The sequence below is a fragment of the Pongo pygmaeus genome, chromosome 1, assembly GCF_028885625.2.
Source record: "Pongo pygmaeus isolate AG05252 chromosome 1, NHGRI_mPonPyg2-v2.0_pri, whole genome shotgun sequence".
Classification (NCBI taxonomy): Eukaryota; Metazoa; Chordata; class Mammalia; order Primates; family Hominidae; genus Pongo; species Pongo pygmaeus.
The window spans coordinates 194,701,620-194,721,189 of NC_072373.2; the positions used below are offsets into that span (position 1 = coordinate 194,701,620).

General features: G+C 41.4%; 1 protein-coding gene across 5 annotated transcripts in view; it reads right to left on the bottom strand.

Annotated features, from left to right (window-relative positions):
- AGO3 (argonaute RISC catalytic component 3) overlaps positions 1 to 19,570 on the bottom strand; it is a 139,386-nt gene that overhangs the window by 39,650 nt on the left and 80,166 nt on the right. For all 5 annotated transcript variants that reach the window (XM_054496081.2, XM_054496090.2, XM_054496110.2 and 2 more), the window contains 3 exons: positions 16,194 to 16,316; positions 15,898 to 16,031; positions 2,585 to 2,769 (listed from right to left, as the gene is read on the bottom strand). In XM_054496081.2, the coding sequence (XP_054352056.1) occupies positions 2,585 to 2,769; positions 15,898 to 16,031; positions 16,194 to 16,316 (442 nt within the window). The remainder of the gene's footprint in view (positions 1 to 2,584; positions 2,770 to 15,897; positions 16,032 to 16,193; positions 16,317 to 19,570) is intronic.

Here is a 19,570-nt window from a genome sequence, read left to right on the forward strand (position 1 = left end):
TTCTTCTCTTTTTTTTTTTTGAGAAAGGGTCTCAGTCTGTTGCCCAGGCTAGAGTGCAGTGGCATGATCTTGGCTCACTGCAACCTCTACTGCTGGCTCAAGCGATCTTCCTGTCTCAGCCTCCCAAGTAGCTAGGACCACAGATGTGTACTACCATGCCTGGCTAATTTTTCTATTTTTTTGCAGATATGAGATTTCGCCATGTTGCTCAGACTAGTCTTGAATTCCTGAACTCAAGCAATCTGCCCACCTCAGCTTCTCAAAATGCTGGGATTACAGGCATAAGCCACTGCATCTGGCCTGTATTTTTCTTTAACTATGAATAGAAACAAACTTTTTATCATATATTTACTTGCTTTGTTTTTACTAGAGAAATTTCAGTTTATATTCTTTTCTCATTAATCTAAAAAAAGGTTTTTATTTAACTAATAATAAACTATTTGTTTATTGTTTCTATTTGCTACAAATATTTTCCACACTCTATTGGTTTTCTTTTCATTTTAGTACATCCGTGACATGTAGGAAATTTAGGGGCCAGGTGCAGTGGCTCATGCCTGTAATCCCAGCACTTTGGGAGGCTGAGGTGGGCAGATCGCCTGAGGTCAGGTGTTTGAGACCACTCTGGCCAACATGGTGAAATCCTGTCTCTACTAAAAATACAAAAATCAGCCAGGCATGGTGGCATGCGCCTATAGACCCAGCTACTAGGGAGGCTGAGGCAGGAGAACAGCTTGAACCTGGGAGGTGGAGGTTGCAGTGAGCTGAGATCATGCCATTGCACTCCAGCCTGGGCAACAGAGGGAGACTCTGTCTCAAAAAAAAAAAAAAAAAAAAAAAAAAAGGCCAGGCATGGTGGCTCATGCCTGTAATCCTAGCACTTTGGGAGGCCGAGGCGGGAGGATCACAAGGTCATGAGATTGAGACCATCCTGGCTAACACAGTGAAACCCTGTCTCTACTAAAAAATACAAAAAAATTAGCCAGGCATGGTGGCAGGTGCCTGTAGTCCCAGCTACTCGGGAGGCTGAGGCAGGAGAATGGCATAAACCCAGGAGGTGGAGCTTGCAGTGAGCTGAGATCGCACCACTGCACTCCAACCTGGGCGACAGAGCGAGACTCTCTCTCAAAAAAAAAAAAAAAAAAAGAGAAAAGTTAATGTTTACTCAGTCAAATCTGACAATTTTCTTTTGTGATTTCTTCTATTATTTCTAAACTTACATGATTTTACCCTGTTCAGTGGTTTGAAAATTATATTTTCTTTGTATTTTTGTACAATTCAATGATTTACATTTAGCTTATTAATCTCACAAAATTTTGTTTATAATAATAACAGTTAACATTGACTGTTTACTATATGACAGGTGCTATTCTAGGCCCTTTACATATGTAGACTCAGTTAATCCTTACAACAACCCTATATATGGATTAGGTATTATTAGTATCCCAGGGTATGTGTGCTATATATCAAGGAAGTATAACTGATACACTAAAAGAGGAAAGAAAATAGAATCATATAAAATGCCCAATTGAAACGAGAAAAAGGCTAGGTGCAGTGGCTCACACCTGTAATCCCTGCACTTTGGGAGGCCAAGGTTTAAGGATTGCTTGAGCCCAGGAGTTTCAGACCAACCCGAGAAACATAGTGAGATCCTGTCTCTACAAAAAAATAAAAAATTAGTCCGGTGTGGTGGCACATGCCTGTAGTTCCAGCTACTTGGAAGGCTGAGGCAGGAGGATTGCTTGAGCCCAAGAGGTCAAGGCTGCAGTAAGCCATGATTGTACCACTGCACTCCAGCCTAAAAGACTGAGTGAGATCCCATCCCATACATACATACCACATACATACATAAATATTGTCCCAATTCCAGAGATGAGGAAACTAAGGGCTAGTGTGATTAAGTAATTCAGCCAAATCACACAGGTAGTAGAACTGGCAGTACCTGAATATTGAGCAACACAGTTTAATTTGATAGCCTGTGCTTTTAACCACTACATTATACTGATACTCAAATTATCTCAATGCCATTTTTATTCAATAATTCTTTCTTTAGCCATTGGTATGTGATGCCTCTTTTCACTACTGAAACTCTTTTTTTTTTTTTTTTTGAGACAGAGTTTCGCTCTGTCGCCCAGGCTGGAGTGCAGTGGTGCGATCTCGGCTCACTGCAAGCTCCGCCTCCTGGGTTCACGCCATTCTCCTGCCTCAGCCTCCTGAGTGGCTGGGACCACAGGCGCCCACCACCATGCCCAGCTAATTTTTTGTATTTTTAGTAGAGACGGGGGTTTCACTGTGTTAGCCAGGATGGTCTCGATCTCCTGACCTCGTGATCCACCCACCTCTGCCTCCCAAAGTGCTGGGATTACAGGCGTGAGCCACCGCGCCCAGCCCTGAAACTCTTTTCACAATGTCTCATCTTGGACTATTTAGTTTGCTATATTAATTTGTCTTCAAGTAATAATACATGGTTTTAAATACTGTATCATAAAATATATTTTAATATTTGAAAGTTTTAGGATATGTTTCAGTATAATCCTAAAAGGATATCAAGTACTTGAGGAAAAATGCAGTCTTAAGATATCCTTACCATACACTGGTGTCTTCCCTGGCAGGATGACGATAATGAGCTGTAGGCCAGAATATGTGTTCTTGAGATGCCGGAACATGGGCTCTACGCTGTCTGCCCCCTGTGCATATTTGCAGAAGCATGGCTGGCCCTGGATGGGCATCCCTGCATCCTTAGAAATCTTACGCAGCTGGTCTGTGAAACCCCTAGAAGGAGAAACCACTAAATATAAAACCTTTGTCTAGTCATGAATTCCTACAAAGTAGTAATGGGAAGTTTGGGAAGGGAATGGAAGGATGTAGCAAAGATTTGTGTGCTCCATATATGGGAGGTCACCAGACTACTGATGTTAAGGGCAATGGTCTGTCAGTAATCCAAACTGATTACATTCCAAACGAATGGATTACATTCCAAACGAATGGATTACATTCCAAACGTTTGGATTACAATCCAAACGAAGAACATTCTATACAGTTATACGGCATTCTGTAGTTTACAAGGAGCATTACTAATAGTATATGCTGGTTAAGAGCTCAGCTCTAGAGTTAGTATGCAGAGTTCCATTCCCAGTTCTGCTACATACTAGCTATAAAATTTTAGGCACTTACTTCAGTTTTCCTCATCTGTAAAAGGATTGCTTCAATTATAGGGTTGGTGTGAAGATTAAATGAAATCATATATGTAAAGCACTTAGCACACCACCCAAGACCATGGTAAAAGCTTGATACATTTTAGCTATTGTATATTTTCTAATTTGATCTCACAAGAGTCATAAGAAAGAGGCACGGCAGGTATTATTCCTGTTTTACAGATCAGAAAACAGTTTCATAGACATTACATATTTGGCCAAAGGTCAAATGATTAGACAAATGGTAGAGCCAGAATTTCTATAGTATTACCTATCTCACACTAGGATAGCAGGAAAGGTTATGCCCTCAGAGGATATTTTTTAAAATATAAAACCAAAATTTAAAAACAGATGAGGCCAGGTGCAGTGCCTCACACCTATAATCCCAGCAATTTGGGAGGCTGAGGCAGGAGGATCACTTGAGGTCAGGAGTTCGAGACCAGCTTGGCCAACATGGCAAAAATCCATCTCTACTAAAAATACGAAACTAGTCTAGTGTGGTGGCAGGCACCTGTAGTCCCCACTACTTGGGAGGTTGAGGCAGGAGAATCACTTGAATCTGGGAAGCGGAGGTTGCGGTGAACCAAGATTATGCCACTGCACTCCAGCCTAGGTGACAGAGTAAGACTCTGTCTCCAAATAAACAAACAGATGAAGCAGGCAGCATTTTAATGTACTTTCATTTATACTGAAAAACCCCCAAAACCAATTTCTTTTTTTTTTGAGATGGAGTCTCACTCTGTTGCCCAGGCTGGAGTGCAGTGATACAATCACAACTCACTGCTGCAGCCTCAACTTCCCAGGCTCAAATGATCTTCCCACCTGAGCTTCCCAAGTAGCTGGGATTATAGGCATGTGCCACTGCGCCTGGCTAATTTTTGTATTTTTAGTAGAGATGGGGTTTCAACATATTGGTCAGGCTGGTCTTGAACTCCTGGCCACAGGCGATCCACCCACCTCAGCCTCCCAAAGTGCTGGGATTACAGGCATGAGCCACTGCTCCCGGACACCAATTTCATATTTATAGAAAATTTTGAATTCAGTATAAATAAGCAATAATGAGCAACAATCGCTTCACTTGTTTTTAAAACAATTGAGGTCCTAAGTCAAGGATCTGAGTGATCTTTGCTCAAAACACTCTGATTCCTTCAGGATAGAGATGAAGTTCGTAGAAATTCCCTTCTCCTATTCCTTATTGGTGCTTAATTAAAGAAGTATGAAATTGAGTATTTTCACTTAGCCTAACAAGAGCCACAAGCCCAATGATTCTGAGACATCTATTCAAGCTGTGAATAACAAATATAAAATGAAAAATAAAAAAGCTCGTTTGAAAAACATTGGAAATGTTGTTTTTCTTTTGTTTTTTGTTTTTTTTGGCCTTTCAAGGCCAAATAAGATAATCATAGCATTGTAATAAGCCATCCTTGTGACATTTCACTTGAAAGCAGGGGGATAAAAACTCTGGAGGAAAAAAAATACATTAAGTGATCATTAAAGCATCCATCTGGAGATTTGGGATTAATAAAAAGGGATGAAGAGAATTAAATAGAAAACAATTTTATTTCTCATATTCTAATTTCTTCTTGCCATGAAGAAAGCAAGGCAAATTCTGAAATGGCCTGAGGTAAATTGGTCTCTGTATCACTCAAGAATGTTTCATTATTGGCATACTTTATATAAGTAGAGATTTAAATTAGACAAGGATCATTTCTTCAAGAAAATTAGATTCCAGAGGGATGGTACATTTACAAAATCATTATAATACGATTTTATTTTGCACAAAAACTGACAAGCACAAATAGAGAGGATACTGATGGGTAGAGACAGGAAGGAGGCATTCTCAGTAAAGGGTGGCACGAGTGGAAACAGGAAAAAAAGGCCAGGGAGATAGAAGGAATACGGTGCTTCAGTTTCTTTGGCCAGAATATGTGAAAATGGAGTAATGATAAAGGACTTAAGAGACTGGTGAAAGATATGAAATGTCATACTGATTTTACGCTTGAACCTGGGAGGCGGAGGTTGCAGTGAGCCGAAATCACGCCACTGCACTCCAGCCTGGATGACAGAGTGAGACTCTGTCTCAATAAAATAAACAAATAAATGTCATAGTGATTTTGAATGTCACTCTTAGTCAAAGAGAAGCCTAAACATTTCAGAGTAGGTTAGTCACAAGTAGAGGTGGTGTTCTTTCATGACAGCCAAATTTCTCAAACAAAGGTGACAGCAGAAACCCTTGAGACTGTGTGAGAATCTCAAAGGAGAGGAGATAGATAATGAAAAGGAAAAGAAGCCAGAAAACTTAAACTAAAGAACCAGAAGGCAAGAGAGGAGGATGTCAAGAAGGTTGGCAGGGTGCGGTGGCTCACGCCTATAATCCCAGCACTTTGGGAGGCCAAGGCAGGAGGACTGCTTGAGTCCAGGAGTTTGAAACCAGTCTAGGCAACATAGTGAGATCCTATCTATACAAAAAAACAAAATTAGCTGGGCATGGTGGCATATGCCTGTAGTCCCAGCTGCTTAGGAAGCTCAGGTGGGAGGATCGTTTGAGCCTGGGAAGTTAAGGCTGCAGTGAGTTGTGATTGTATCACTGCACTCCAGCCTGGGCAACAGAGTAAGACCCCATCTCAAAAACAAAAAAAAAGGAGTCAGTCAAATTTTGAGAAAAACAATGGCTAAGAAGAGACCATTGGACTTGATAAGCATAAAGATACAGGAAATCTTCCAGGAACCAGTTTTAGCAGAGCACTACGATTTCAAGGGAGGAGAGAGAATGGAGGTCTGGAAGCCTAAGAGATTAAGTTAGCTAATGTGAAAATTACTGATTAAAAAGAAACTGAACTGAAGATTTTTGAGAACTTAGAAGTTGAAGGACAGAATCTGAAGAAGAAAGAAAAAGTGGTGGAGATGAAAGCCAAATTTTGGAAAGTAAGGAAAGTGAAACAAGGAATTTAACCACTCCTTCAACATCCTCAACAGAAAAATAAGGATCTTAGTTAATCCTCACCTGGTAGGTAGTGTCACATTAAGTTTCACCTAAAGCTGTCTCGTTACATTTTTAAAGTCTGGCCTAAAGGTTTCTCTGTACATAGTGAATGGTAATCTCCGGATGTGTAAACAAGCTGTAACCTATTCTTGTACCAATTGCTGAGTTTCAGGCAATAAAAGGCAGCCAACTGTTCAAATCATGTTCAAATAAGGCAAGTATCAAGCTGTAAGCAATCCAGCTGTTTCTGTACTTCACTTTCATTTTCTGTACATCACTTTCCTTTTTCTGTCCATAAGTCTTCAACCATGTGGTAGTGCCAGAGTCTCTTTGAACCTATTCTGGTTCTAAGGGCTGCCTGATTTGTGAATCATTGTTTCCTCAATTAAACTCTGTTAAATTTAATTTGTCTAGTTTTTCTTTTAACAGATGGTGTCAGAAGTGGGTCCAAAGTAGAGCCTCTAGCAATCCCTAGAAGCACTGAGTGACGAAGCATGGTACCAGTCAGACTCGCTGTGTCCATTCCTCTCTTGCAACAACCGGGGATTGTGGGTAAGCTCTCAGATTCTGAAGCTCCATGGATTTGTGTTTTGAGCTATCTGAATTTCTTTGAGCAAATTTTAAAATCTGAAATGGGTTCAGAAGTCATGATAGAAATTGGACCAGGTCCAGAATCAGACTGGATCTGATAATTAACTGACTTGGATTCAGTTAGAGGCCTTGGATGTTTAACTGAGTCAGGCAGAAACTGGCAGTTAATGGCAAATAAGAAGGTGTGAACTTTGGCTTTTGGAAATTCACAGAGATTTTTGTGCTCTATGTCTATGCTCTTTGTTTCTCTTTTTTTTTTTTTTTTGTTTTTTTGAGATGGAGTCTCACTGTTGTCGCCTGGGCTGGAGTGCAATGGAGTGATCTTGGCTCCCTGCAACCTCTGCCTCCCGGGTTCCAGCAATTCTCCTGACTCTGCCTCCCTAGTAGCTGAGATTACAGGTGCCCACCACCAGGTCCGGCTAATTTTTGTATTTTTAGTAGAGATAGGGTTTCACCATGTTGGCCAGGCTGGTCTCGAACTCCTGACCTCAGGTAATCCACCCGCCTCGGCCTCCCAAAGTGCTGGGATTACAGGCGTGAGCCACTGGGCCCAGCCTATGCCCTTTGTTTCTTTTTCTTGTGTGTTTAGGCAGGGAAAAATCATTGGCTGATCAATGGGATCTGACAGCCAAAGCCAAGATTCAAGGGAAAATGGGATCCTTAATTTCTGAAGAACTGAGTATTCTACCTTACAGCTATGCCTAGCTATACACGCATAAATGTTAGGACCCGAAAGCAGCAAACACTTACTGAAATGGTGAAATCTCACTTTATGTAATTTAAAATTATAGTGGAACACTCAAAATGAATAACACTGCACTTTAAGAAGTCTATTTACAAATGAGGGCTCTAGCTTCATGCCTATAATCCTAGTACTTTGGATGGCCGAAGCAGGAGGATCACTTGAGTCCAGGAGTTTGAAACTAGCCTGGGCAACATAGTGAGACTTTGTCTCTACAAAAAAAGAAAAAAAGTTAGCAGAGCATAGTGGCAAGTCCCTGTGGTCCCAGCTACTTGGGAGGCTGACATAGGATGATCACCTAAGCCTGGGAGGCTGAGGCTGCAGTGAGCCATGGTCACACCATGCCTGGGCACTCCAGCCTGGGCAAAAGAGTGAGGCCCTATGTCAGAAAAAAAAAAAAAAAAAAAAGCCCCTCAACTTAGTTTCATCCAAGGATGCGGATGCCTATTAATGTGCAGAAGCTTCTAATAAGATTTCAATACTTTTATTCCCTCTTTTAAAAGACTTTCTATAAAAGGCAAATAAAAAGCTTAAGTAACAGCAAAATATTTTTGTTTACCTTTTGAGTAAACTGCACATAAAAAAAGAGAGAGGAAAGAAGGAGAGATAGATTCTGTATCATATTGTCTTTTTCAGGTCTGTTGACTAGAAAATTGAGTCTCCTCTCTATCAAATAATAAAGGTTTTGCTTTTAAAAAACCTTTTAATGATCACTTTGGCTAAATGAATGACTTATTTCACAGTGACCTGTGATCCTATTTGGGCCAAGTGTTTTCAATCTTTGACATATTGGACAAGCTTCCCCAAATCAAATTTCAAATTCAAAATTAAGTCTTTTTTTGACCTCAACTTTGGGATGTTACAGTGGTCCCCTACAACAGTCAAAATAGATAATAAACAGGCTTATTTTATATGTAAAATTACATGAGAAACAGTGTCAAATAAGAAGTGATGTTTAAACTTCTTCGAGTTATATTTTTATAAATATTAATACATATTCCAAAATTGTATAAGATTATGAAAATTCTCATATATCTCAATATATGTTATCAGACATAATTATGGTTATTATGTTAAGTTATTGTAGGCCACAGAAATAACCAAATTTCCTTGTCAATTGTGTCTTTATGACTATTTAAAGTCATTTCCACAGTTAATTGCTTAATTCTAAAGCAGTTTCTAATATTAGGTTGGTGCAAAAGTAATTGCAGTTTCTGCTATTCAAAGTAATGGCGGCTGGGCGCAGTGGCTCACATCTGTAATCCTAGCATTTTGGGAGGCTGAGGTGGGCGGATCACAAGGTCAGGAGTTCGAGACCAGCCTGGCCAACATGATGAAACCCCATCTCGACTAAAAATACAAAAAATTACCCAGGCATGGTGGCACACACCTGTAATACCAGCTACTCAAGAGGCTGAGGCAGGAGAACTGCTTGACCCTGGGAGGCAGAGGTTGTAGTGAGCCAAGATTGTGCCACTGCATTCCAGCCTGGGCGACAGAATGAGACTCCGTCTCAAAATAAATAAATTAAATGAATAAATAAATAAATAAATAAATAAATAAATAAATAAAATAATGGCAGGCTGGGCGCAGTGGCTCACCCTGTAATCCCAGCACTTTGGGAGGCCAAGGTTGGTAGATCACTTGAGGTCAGGAGTTCGAGACTAGCCTGGCCAACAAGATGAAACCCATCTCTACTAAAAATACAAAAAAATTAGCCAGGCAGGGTGGTATACGCCTGTAGTCCCAGCTACTCGGGAGTCTGAGGCAGGAGAATCGTTTGAACCAGGAAGGAGGCGGTTGCAGTGAGCCGAGATAGCGCCACTGCACTCCAGCCTGGGTATAAATAAATAAATGTATGGCAGTTATTAAAAACAACTTCACAAGCAAATAAAATCCGATTTTGTCTTCAAGGAGGTTCATGGAAAAGATGAAATGGACTTTGGTAAGCACCCCTGAAGATAGGTTTCTGGTAACTTTAGGATTATATCATTTGGACTGAGTAAGAATTACCAGAACCATATTGAAGAGACAGAGTGATATATAAAACTGCTAACTCAAGCAGCACAAGAATTAAATGAATACCAAGAAAATACTTGGCCAGATTTTCATGCTAACTCAGTCAGTACTGAAACTATTAAGATACATAATTTGAATGAACTCCATGGTCCAGGTCAAATTACCTATGATAACCCATCTAATAAACAGTGCTGTGCACCTCCATTGGAGAAAGAAAATTGCTATGTAAGAGGATACAATTCCAGTGTTAAGCATGGACTCATGGAGAGACTGGACAGCCGGCTGCCTGCTCCTTCCTGAGTCCTTAAAACTTCCATTACTAGAAGCTGTATTCCATGATTCATCAAGGAAGAGATAAAATGTATATACTGGCCGGGCACGGTGGCTCACACCTGTAATCCCAGCACTTTGGGAGGCCAAGGTGGGCTGATCACCTTAGGTCAGGAGTTTTAGACCATCTGGGCCAACACGGTGAAAGCCTGTCTCTACTTAAAAAATACAAAAAATTAACCGGGTATGGTGGTGGGTACCTGCAATCCCAGCTACTTGGGAGGCTGAGGCACAAGAATTGCTTGAACCCAGGAGGTAGAGGTTGCAGTGAGCCGAGATCACACCACTGCACTCTAGCCTGCGTGACAGAGTGAGACTATGTCTCAAAACAAACAAACAAACAAACAAACAAACACCTTATATATATATTGGTGTTGTGACTGTTCTAAATTGCTAAAATAGTTTATGACCAATGTATAGTTTGTCAAACCCATAATCTTGAGAAGACAACCAAAACTTCAGGTACCTTTCTGCCACATCTGAACATTTTATGGAGGGATTTCATTCAATTGTGATTTTCAGTGCATACTTTCTGGTTGTACAGAAGCTTTCTCATACAAGTGGGCTGATGCTATAACAGTAGCTAAAAGGTTATTAGGAAATGTGTTTCTCTCATAGAACATCGCTGAAGAAATCTCCAGTGATAGAGATACTTGCCTCACTGGACTAGCTGTAAAACAGTTAAATAAGCTATTACAGATATAAGAGCATTAGGCAAAACTAACTGAATAATCTGGATTGCCTTGGTCAAAGATGTTTCAGATTGATGACAAACAGATCCACTTCCAGTGGAAAACAAAAGTTGACCCCTTATGAAATAGTCACTGGAAGGCTTATGCTCCTAATAGAACCTCCTGTATCTTCTGCTCCTAAACTTTAACATGACTAAATGCTGCAAGGCTTTAATGTATTATGCCAAAGTGTAATTTTCACCAGGTAAAGAAAGCTTTTCATGGACCACTGACTCAGGACAAGCAAACCCTTCATGATATAGAATTCAGAGGCTGGATCTTTTGGAAACACATCAGAGAAAGACTCCCCTTGTCACCCACACTGCAGCGAAACTTCAGGACCCTGAAGCTTGGGTTTGTAATCTCACAACTTAGAAAGGCTCACCCAGACTCTTGGAACCACACACCCATCAGAGGGAGAACTTAAGGTAAAGCTAACGAGGTAAGTTTCTCCCGAGAAGCAGATGGCCTCTTAGATGTGGACAGATTTCCCAAGATTGTGGATCAAGACTTCTCTGCTATCATGAGGCTTTTGGCTCTCAATTTTTTCCAAGTTCATGCCTGTTATGAACAACTAAACTGAAAAAGGGGTCTCTTGTGTACACTCATAGGGTATACTTTTATTTGTGAAGGATAAAAAAAACCTCATATTGGCCAGGTGCCGTGGCTCATGCCTGTAATCCCAGCACTTTGGGAGGCCAAGGCGGGTGAATCACGAGGTCAGGAGATCGAGACCATCCTGGCCAACATGGTGAAACCTCATCTCTACTAAAATACAAAAAATTAGCCAGGCATGGTGGTGCATGCCTGTAGTCCCAGCTACTCCAGAGGCTGAGGCAGGGGAATAGCCTGAACCCAGGAGATGGAGGTTGCAGTAAGCCCAGATCACAGCCTGGCGACAGAGCAAGACTCCGTCTCAAAACAAAACAAAAAAAACAAAAACCCTCACACACAAGAGAAGTTTATGCCTTGATAGAGGGAAGATGAAGGGCCAATGTGGGTGAGAAATTTTAATGGTACCTTTGTTGCTTCATAATCAGTCAGAAACAGAGCACTGGTCAACTCCTCTTAACCTACATCATAATTTAAAGAGAAAATTGTCGGCCAGGTGTGGTGGCTCACGCCTGTAATCTCAGCAGTTTGGGAGGCCGAGGCGGGCAGATCGCGAGGTCAGGAGATGGAGACCATCCTGGCTAACGTGGTGAAACCCCGCTCTACTAAAAATACAAAAAATTAGCTGGGCGTGGTGGTACACGCCTGTACTACTTGGGAGGCTGAGGCAGGAGAATCGTTTGATCCCGGGAGGCAGAGGTTGCAGTGAGCTGAGATCATGCCACTGCACTCCAGCCTGGGTGACAGAGTGAGACTCCATCTCAAAAAAAAAAGACAACATTGTCAATACAGGTTAAAGAGAATAGTGCCAGGAGGCCTTCACTCTTCTGGATGGGCATTATTTGTTAGTTTATTTTTCTATGGTGTGTTTTTTTCTTTTTGGAGACAGGGTCTGGCTCTGCTGCCCAGGCTGGGATGCAGTGGCGTGATCTCGGTTCACTGCAACCTCTGCCTCCTGGGCTCAAGCAATCCTCCCACTTCAGCCTCTTGAGTAGCTGGGACCACAGGCATGCACCACTGTGCTCGGATTACTTTTGAATTTTCAGTAGAGACAGGGTTTTGCCATGTTGCCTAGGCTGGTCTTGAACTCCTGAGCTCAAGCAATCTGCCCACCTCAGCCTCCCAAAGTGATTGCAGATTACAGGTGTGAGCCGCTGCGTCTGGCCTATGGTTTGGAGTTAATGAGGCAATGATTAGAAATTTATCCCTCTAAATTTTCTAGCCTATTAGAAATTTATAGGCTCTTTAGCAGATTCTACTGCAAAGACTATGGTTATACAAGAGACTTTAAATTATCTTGCCAAAGTTGTGCTAGATAATAGAATTGCTCTAGATTACTTACCGGCTAAACAGAAGTATCTGTGCAGCTGCTGCTATTTCTTATTGAACATGGAGGAATACATTGGATATTACACAAATTCAGTTGTAGGGGATTAACAAACAGGCTGCTTGGTGGAAACAAGTAGACTCTTATTCTAGCTTATTCTTCGATCTATTTGATTTTAGGTGGCTTGGTTCATGGGGACCTTGGCTAAGGAGCATACTCCAAACTCTTGGGGTTATTCTCCTGATAGTCATAATAGTAGTCTCCCTGGGATACTATATTCTCTCAAAAGTTTTAAGTGTTTGCATATGGCCATCTGTAGAATGTCAAATGGTCTCTCTTGAATTGGAACAAAAACTCAAAGAAATGCATGAGCATGAGGAACGCCATACTTATGAATGACGTACTGAGACCAGAAACCCAAAATCTTGGTAAGGGTGGTGCTAAGGTCTTAAGTTTTGGTCACACTCTTACCTAAGTGAGGACCTAACCAAAAGGGAGGAATTTTTAAACAAAATTATGGGAGGCCATTGTTTTGGACTAAGCTCATGCACGAGGCCCCAACAGACCACACCAAACCAAAATGGAGTCACACATGCTAAGTGTGAGACAATTACACTGAAACATTAAAGAAAGATAGATCCTAAAACAGATCAGGTTTTGTTTTTCTTCTGAAAACAGGAAATTTCAGCACAAGGAGGTCCCCTCTACTCTTACCCTTAGGAAAAAGTAACCCGAAGTCCTTGTTCCCATTTTACAAAACCCATTGTTCTGCTATTTCCCAGTGGGATTTGAGACCAAATAACTAAGTTTATGATGGTGACAGTCACATCAATGCCAATCCATTAAAAAAAAAAATTGGGGGGATAGATCAAAGGGGATGACTGTTAAATTAAGTTTTGCTTAAAGCTACCTCCTTACATCTTTTAAGTTCAGCCTAGAGATTTCTCTGAACATTGTAAACTGTAACCTAGGCCAGGCGCAGTGGCTCACGCCTGTAATCCCAGCACTTTGGGAAGCTGAGGCAGGCAGATCACCTCAGGTCAGGAGTTTGAGACCAGCCTGGCCAACACAGTGAAACCCCATCTCTACTAAAAATGCAAAAATTAGCCGGGCGTAGTAGTGCGGGCCTGTAGTCCCAGCTACTCTAGAGGCTGAGGCAGGAGAACCGCTTGAACCCGAGAGGCGGGGGTTGCAGTGAGCCAAGATCACGCCATTGCACTCCAGCCTGGGTGACAGAGCAAGACTCTGTCTCAAAACAAAAACAAAAAACTGTAACCTAACTGGATGGGTAAATAGTGGATAAGCTACTTGTGTACCAAACACTGAGTTTCAGCCAATCAATTACAGCTAACTGTTCAAACCATCTTCAAATAAGGCAAATGCCAAGCTGTAACCAATCCATCTGTTTCTGTACTTCATTTCCATATTCTGTATGCCACTTTCCTTTTTCTGTCCATAAATCTTCTTCAGCCATGCGGCTGCTGGAAGTCTCTCTGAACCTGTTCTTGTTCCAGGAGCTGCCTGATTTGCAAATCATTCTTTGCTCAATTATAAACTCTGTTAATTTGTCTGAAGTTTTAAACAGAAGATATGATTAGCTCTATTTTACAAAGGTGAACATTGAAGAATAATGAGATTAAATAAATTATCCACGGTAATAAATCCAGGTAGTGGCAAATCTGGGAATTATACCTAAACTGTCATCGAAAGACAATGATGCTGCTACTATCCCACAACAAGTAGTTGTGATATTGTGAAATATGCATTTGCTGGCCATTCCCATTTCCTAGCAGACAACTCCTAAAATCCTTAGAAACTCCTAAGTGTTATCTTTTTTATATGATACTGATTGCCTAACGGCTGGTAGCCTACAGGTAGCTTCAGGATGGGGTCTGGTCACCGGAAAGGCAAGGCAGGATTAGAGGGTTGGGACTTTCAGCCCCACATCCCCAACCTCCAAGGAGGTGAAAGGGGCCAAAGGTTGTTGATAACTAATGGCTAACAGTTTAATCAATGAGGCCTATGTAATGAAGCATCCATAAAAACCCAAAAGGACGGGGTTTGGAGAGCTTCTGGCCAGCTGAACACACAAAGGTTCCTGGAGGGTGGTGTACCCAGGGATGGCATGGAAACTCCACACTCCCTCCCCATACCTCGCCCTACGCATATCTTTACTGCATCCTTCGTAATATCTTTTATAATAAAACAGTAAACATAGTAAGTGTTTCCCTAGTTCTGTAAGCTGCTCTATCAGATGAATCTATCTTGAAGAGGGGGTCATGGGAACCCATGACCAGAGGCCTGGACTTGCTACTGGCATCTGAAGCAGAGTGCAGCCTTGTGGGACTGAACCCTGAATCTGTGGAATCTGATGCTATCTCCAGGAAGATAGCGTAATAACTGAATTGGAGGACACCCAGCTGGTGTCCACTGCAGAATTGATTGTTTGCTTGGTGTGTGGGGAAACCCTCCCCACATTTAGTCACAAGAGTGTTCTGTGTTGATTACTGTGGTGTGAGAGCAGAGAAAAAATATGGTTTGAGCTTGTGTTTTTTCCATTCACAGTAGTCCATAAGGATGTCTAGTAGAATGAATCAAGGAATTTACTATGACTAACAAATTTTTTCACCGAACTATTGAGAAGTTTTTTTTTGAGACAGAGTCTCACTCTGTTGCCCAGGCTGGAGTGCAGCGGCACAATCTCAGCTCACTGCAAGCTCTGCCTCCTGGGTTCACGCCATTCTCCTGCCTCAGCCTCCTGAGTAGCTGAGACTACAGGCGCCCACCACCAAGCCTGGCTAATTTTTTGTATTTTTAGTATAGACACCATGTTAGCCAGGATGGTCTCGATCTCCTGACCTTGTGATCCACCCGCCTTGGCCTCCCAAAGTGCTGGGATTACAGGCGTGAGCCACTGTGCCTGGTCAAGAAGAAATGTTTTTAAAGGTTCAGTGACTAGGCCGGGCGCGGTGGCTCATGCCTATAATCCCAGCACCTTGGGGGGCCAAGGCGGGCAGATCACCTGAGGTCAGGAGTTTGAGACCAGCCTGGCCAACATGGTGAAACCCCATCTCTACTAAAAATACAAAATTAGCTGGGCGTGGTGGCACACACCTGTAATCCCAGCTACTCGGGAGGCTGAGGCAGGAGAATTGCTTGAGCCTGGGAGGTGGAGGTTGCAGTGAGCTGGGATCATGCCACTACAATTCAGCCTGGGTGACAGAGTGAGACTCTGTCTCAAAAAAAAAAAAAAAAATGGTTCAGTGATTACATATACTTCATATTAAGGCAACATCTGTTAGAACATTAGATGAGTAATTTAAAGTCTAAACACAAAAAAGTCCCAAAGCCAAGGTAAAGACATGCCTTACTTCAATATTTCTTCTCTGCACTGCCTCTGTGTGGCAAAACAAGCGATAGCCCACATTTTGATTTCAACTCCTGTGTGGAATTGTTTCCCTCGCATGTCCCATACTCCGTGGCTCGGTGTTGCTACTGTCCGATTCTATACGAGGAGAAAAAAATAATATGGTGAAAAAGAACAAAAATTTTCAATAAACAGAAAGTAAACATTTCGAATCGTTGAATTGAAATATTTCTGATATGTCTTTCTCTCCATACTTACAGACAACATGTGTATGATTAAAACATTAACAAGAGACTTTACCCGTCCTCCATACTGGAGCATAGGTGCTGGAAGCACGCGTCCAGTTACATGAGCCATTTCATCCCGAACTTTAAATTGAAACTCCTGAACAAATGGATCTGTTTCATAATTTGCACTTCTTACCTAAAAATAGAAAAAGTTCGCAGTTACTCTCAAAATTCCCCCAAATCCCCTACTTTAATGCATTAGAACCCTCTTTTTTTTCTTCACTGTGTCAATAATATATTTTCCAACAGGTCTAATCAATGGTGCTCTAACTACAGAACAGCGAATCTGAACCTGGGGACCACGGGTCATGAATGGACTGTAGAAATTCTGTGGCCTCCTGGTAATTTATACAAAATTTGTAAGTATGCATTAGGTTGAATAATACATTTTGGCCTGGCATGGTAGTTCATGCCTGTGATCTCAGCATTTTGGGAGGCCAAGTTGGAGGATTGCTCAAGCCCAGGAGCTTGAAACTAGCCTGGGAAACATAGTGAGACCCTGTCTCTACAAAAAAATTTAAAAATTAGGCTGGGCGTGGTGGCTCACATCTGTAATCCCAGCACTTTGGGAGGCTGAGGTGGGAGAACTGCTTGAGCTCAGGAGCTCAAGACCAACCTGAGCAACAAAGCAAGACGTCATCTCTACAAAAAATTAAGAAGAATTAGCCAGGTGTGGTGCTGTGTGCCTGTGGTCCCAGCTATTTGGGAGGCTGAGGTGAGAGAATCGCTTGAGCCTGGGAGCTCAAGGCTGCAGTGGGCTGTGATTGCACCACTGTACTCCAGCCTGGGGGTCAGAGCAAGACCCTGTCTCAAAAGAAAAAAAAAATCCATGAAAATGATAATAAAACTTTTTTTTTTTTTTTAAAGAGATGGAGTCTTGCTATGTTATTCAGGCTGGCCTTGAACTCCTGGGCTCAAGCCATCTTCCTCTCTCAGCCTCCTAGATAGCTGGGAACATAGGCATGCACCACTATGTACACCCAGCTGAAAATGGTAATTTTGTATGACTGAAACTAATATGCTTTTGGATGGAGAAAGAAATATCTCACCTAAAAAGAGGTTAAGAACCTCTGACTATAGGAGATCTGGATACATTCTATTAAAATTTATTTTGTGTAGAGTTTGATAGGAAATATTAATAATCTTAAGACTTCTAAAAATTATTTGATTTATAATTTATATAAAATTTACTTGACTATTTTCAGTGCTACATTATAAAATTTATTTAATGGAATACACTTAAAGACAGATAAGAAAGCCAGTATGAGTCACAGGTTATAATTTTTATATATTCCCATACATATAATCAAAGAACTTCATGTAATTCAGTGTCGAATCTCACTGAAATTCATGCTTAAAGCATGCTGCTATATAGACTCTCTCTACAATAAGCAGGAAAAGTCATTTTCTTTTCTTTTTTTCTTTTTTTTTTTTGAGACAGGGTCTCGCTCTGTCATCCACTGGTGCAATCACAGCTCACTGCAACTTCAACCTCCTGGGGCCCAAGCGATCCTCCCACCTCAGCCTCCTGAGTAGCTGGGACTATAGGTGCATGCCACATACCTGGCTAACTAACATTTTTTTTGTAGAGATGGGGTCTCACTATGTTGCCTAGGCTGGTCTTGAACTCCTGGGCTCAACTGATAGTCCTGCCTCGGCCTCCCAAAGTGATGGGGTTACAGGTGTAAGCCCTATTTTCTAAATTAGGCACCAATGGGGCATCTCTTTCAATCTTATTTGCCATTCATTTCTGTACTTCAGTGTATCCTGTAATAAGGTTACAGCGAATAACGACGACTATACTATAACAACTAATATACTATGACTTGCTGCATGATGTACTTGGTGCTAAGTGCTTAATGATACATTTTCACAAGTATTTTATAGCTACAAAAACAGTTCTTTTATAATCTGTATTTTACAGAGGATACAACTAAAGCTCAGTAAAGTAAAATGATTGCCAAAAACCACACAGCTAAGTAAGTGATGTAGACAGAATCTGAAACCATGTATATTCTGATTCTAGAGTGTCTACTCTTAATCACTGCATTATCTTTCCAGATACTATAAATTTAATAATAATAATATCATAACAGTAACAGTAAGTAAGTGGAGAAGCCAGACTTCCAACCCAGGGTTGTTAGACTCCAAAGTCCGTTTTATTTTTTTTAAACTACCATATGATACTTTCTGAACAGTTAAACTGTAATAAATGAGTTAGAACAGTGAGTTATTGAGACTTTTATAGACAAAGTAAGAGGTCTTAGTCTCTGAAAGATTTTGAGAAAGCTTTTAGAATCTTACAGTAGAATTAGAGAAAAATCCAGGATGAAAACCAGCATATATTTTCCTAATTAAATATCATGTAATAACTTTCTTTGACTCTTTACAGAAGAGTCAATAAGAAAAAAAAAGGTATTTTTTCTGCAGTTGGCTTACCAAATAAAAGAGCCAGTTTTTGCCAAAGGTGAAATTACTAAGGTTAAAAAATAAATTAAAAGAGCCAGTTTTGCATCCCTATTTTCAATAATCTTTAAAATTGCTTTCGGAAGTATTATTAAGTTGTTTTGGGAAATATTCATATTTCCAGATTTTTTTCTCTTTGCTTGGGCAGTTAAAATGGTATTCGAGAACAGAGCCAGATAAGATTCAAATGCCCTTTAATCTTGAGTTTTGCCTTATTCTATGAGTTTTATAAAGCGGTATTGGTAACGCCTTCCTTCCCCTCATTTAGAACAATGAGACAGCACAGAGACCTTACATGGTTAAAGCTATCTTCTATTTCCTTTCTTTCTTTTCTTTTCTTTCTCTCTTTCTTTTTCTCTTTCTTTCTCTCCCTCCCTCCCTCCCTCTCTCTTTTTTTTAGACAGAGTTTCGCTCTTGTTGCCCAGGCTGGAGTGCAATGGCACAATCCCGACTCACCGCAACCTCCGCCTCCCGGGTTCAAGCAATTCTCCTGCCTCAGCCTCCTGAGTAGCTGGGATTATAGGCATGCGCCACCACGCCTGGCTAATTTTGTATTTTTAGTAGACACGAGGTTTCTCTATGTTGGGTCTTGAACTCCCAACCTCAGGTGATCCACCCCCCTCGGCCTCCCGAAGTGTTGGGATTACAGGCGTGAGCCACCGCACCTGACCTTCTTTTTCTTTCTTTTTTTTTTTTAATGAGACAGAGTCTCACTCTGTTGTCCAGGCTGGAGTGCAGTGGTGTGATTGGCTCACCGCAGCCTCTGCCTCCCAGGTTCAAGTGATTCTCATGCCTCAGCCACCTGACTAGCTGGGATTACAGACGCATGCCACCATGCCCCACTGATTTTTGTGTTTTTAGTAGAGATGGCATTTTGCCATGTTTCCCAGGCTGGTCCCAAATTCCTGGCCTCAAGTGATCCAC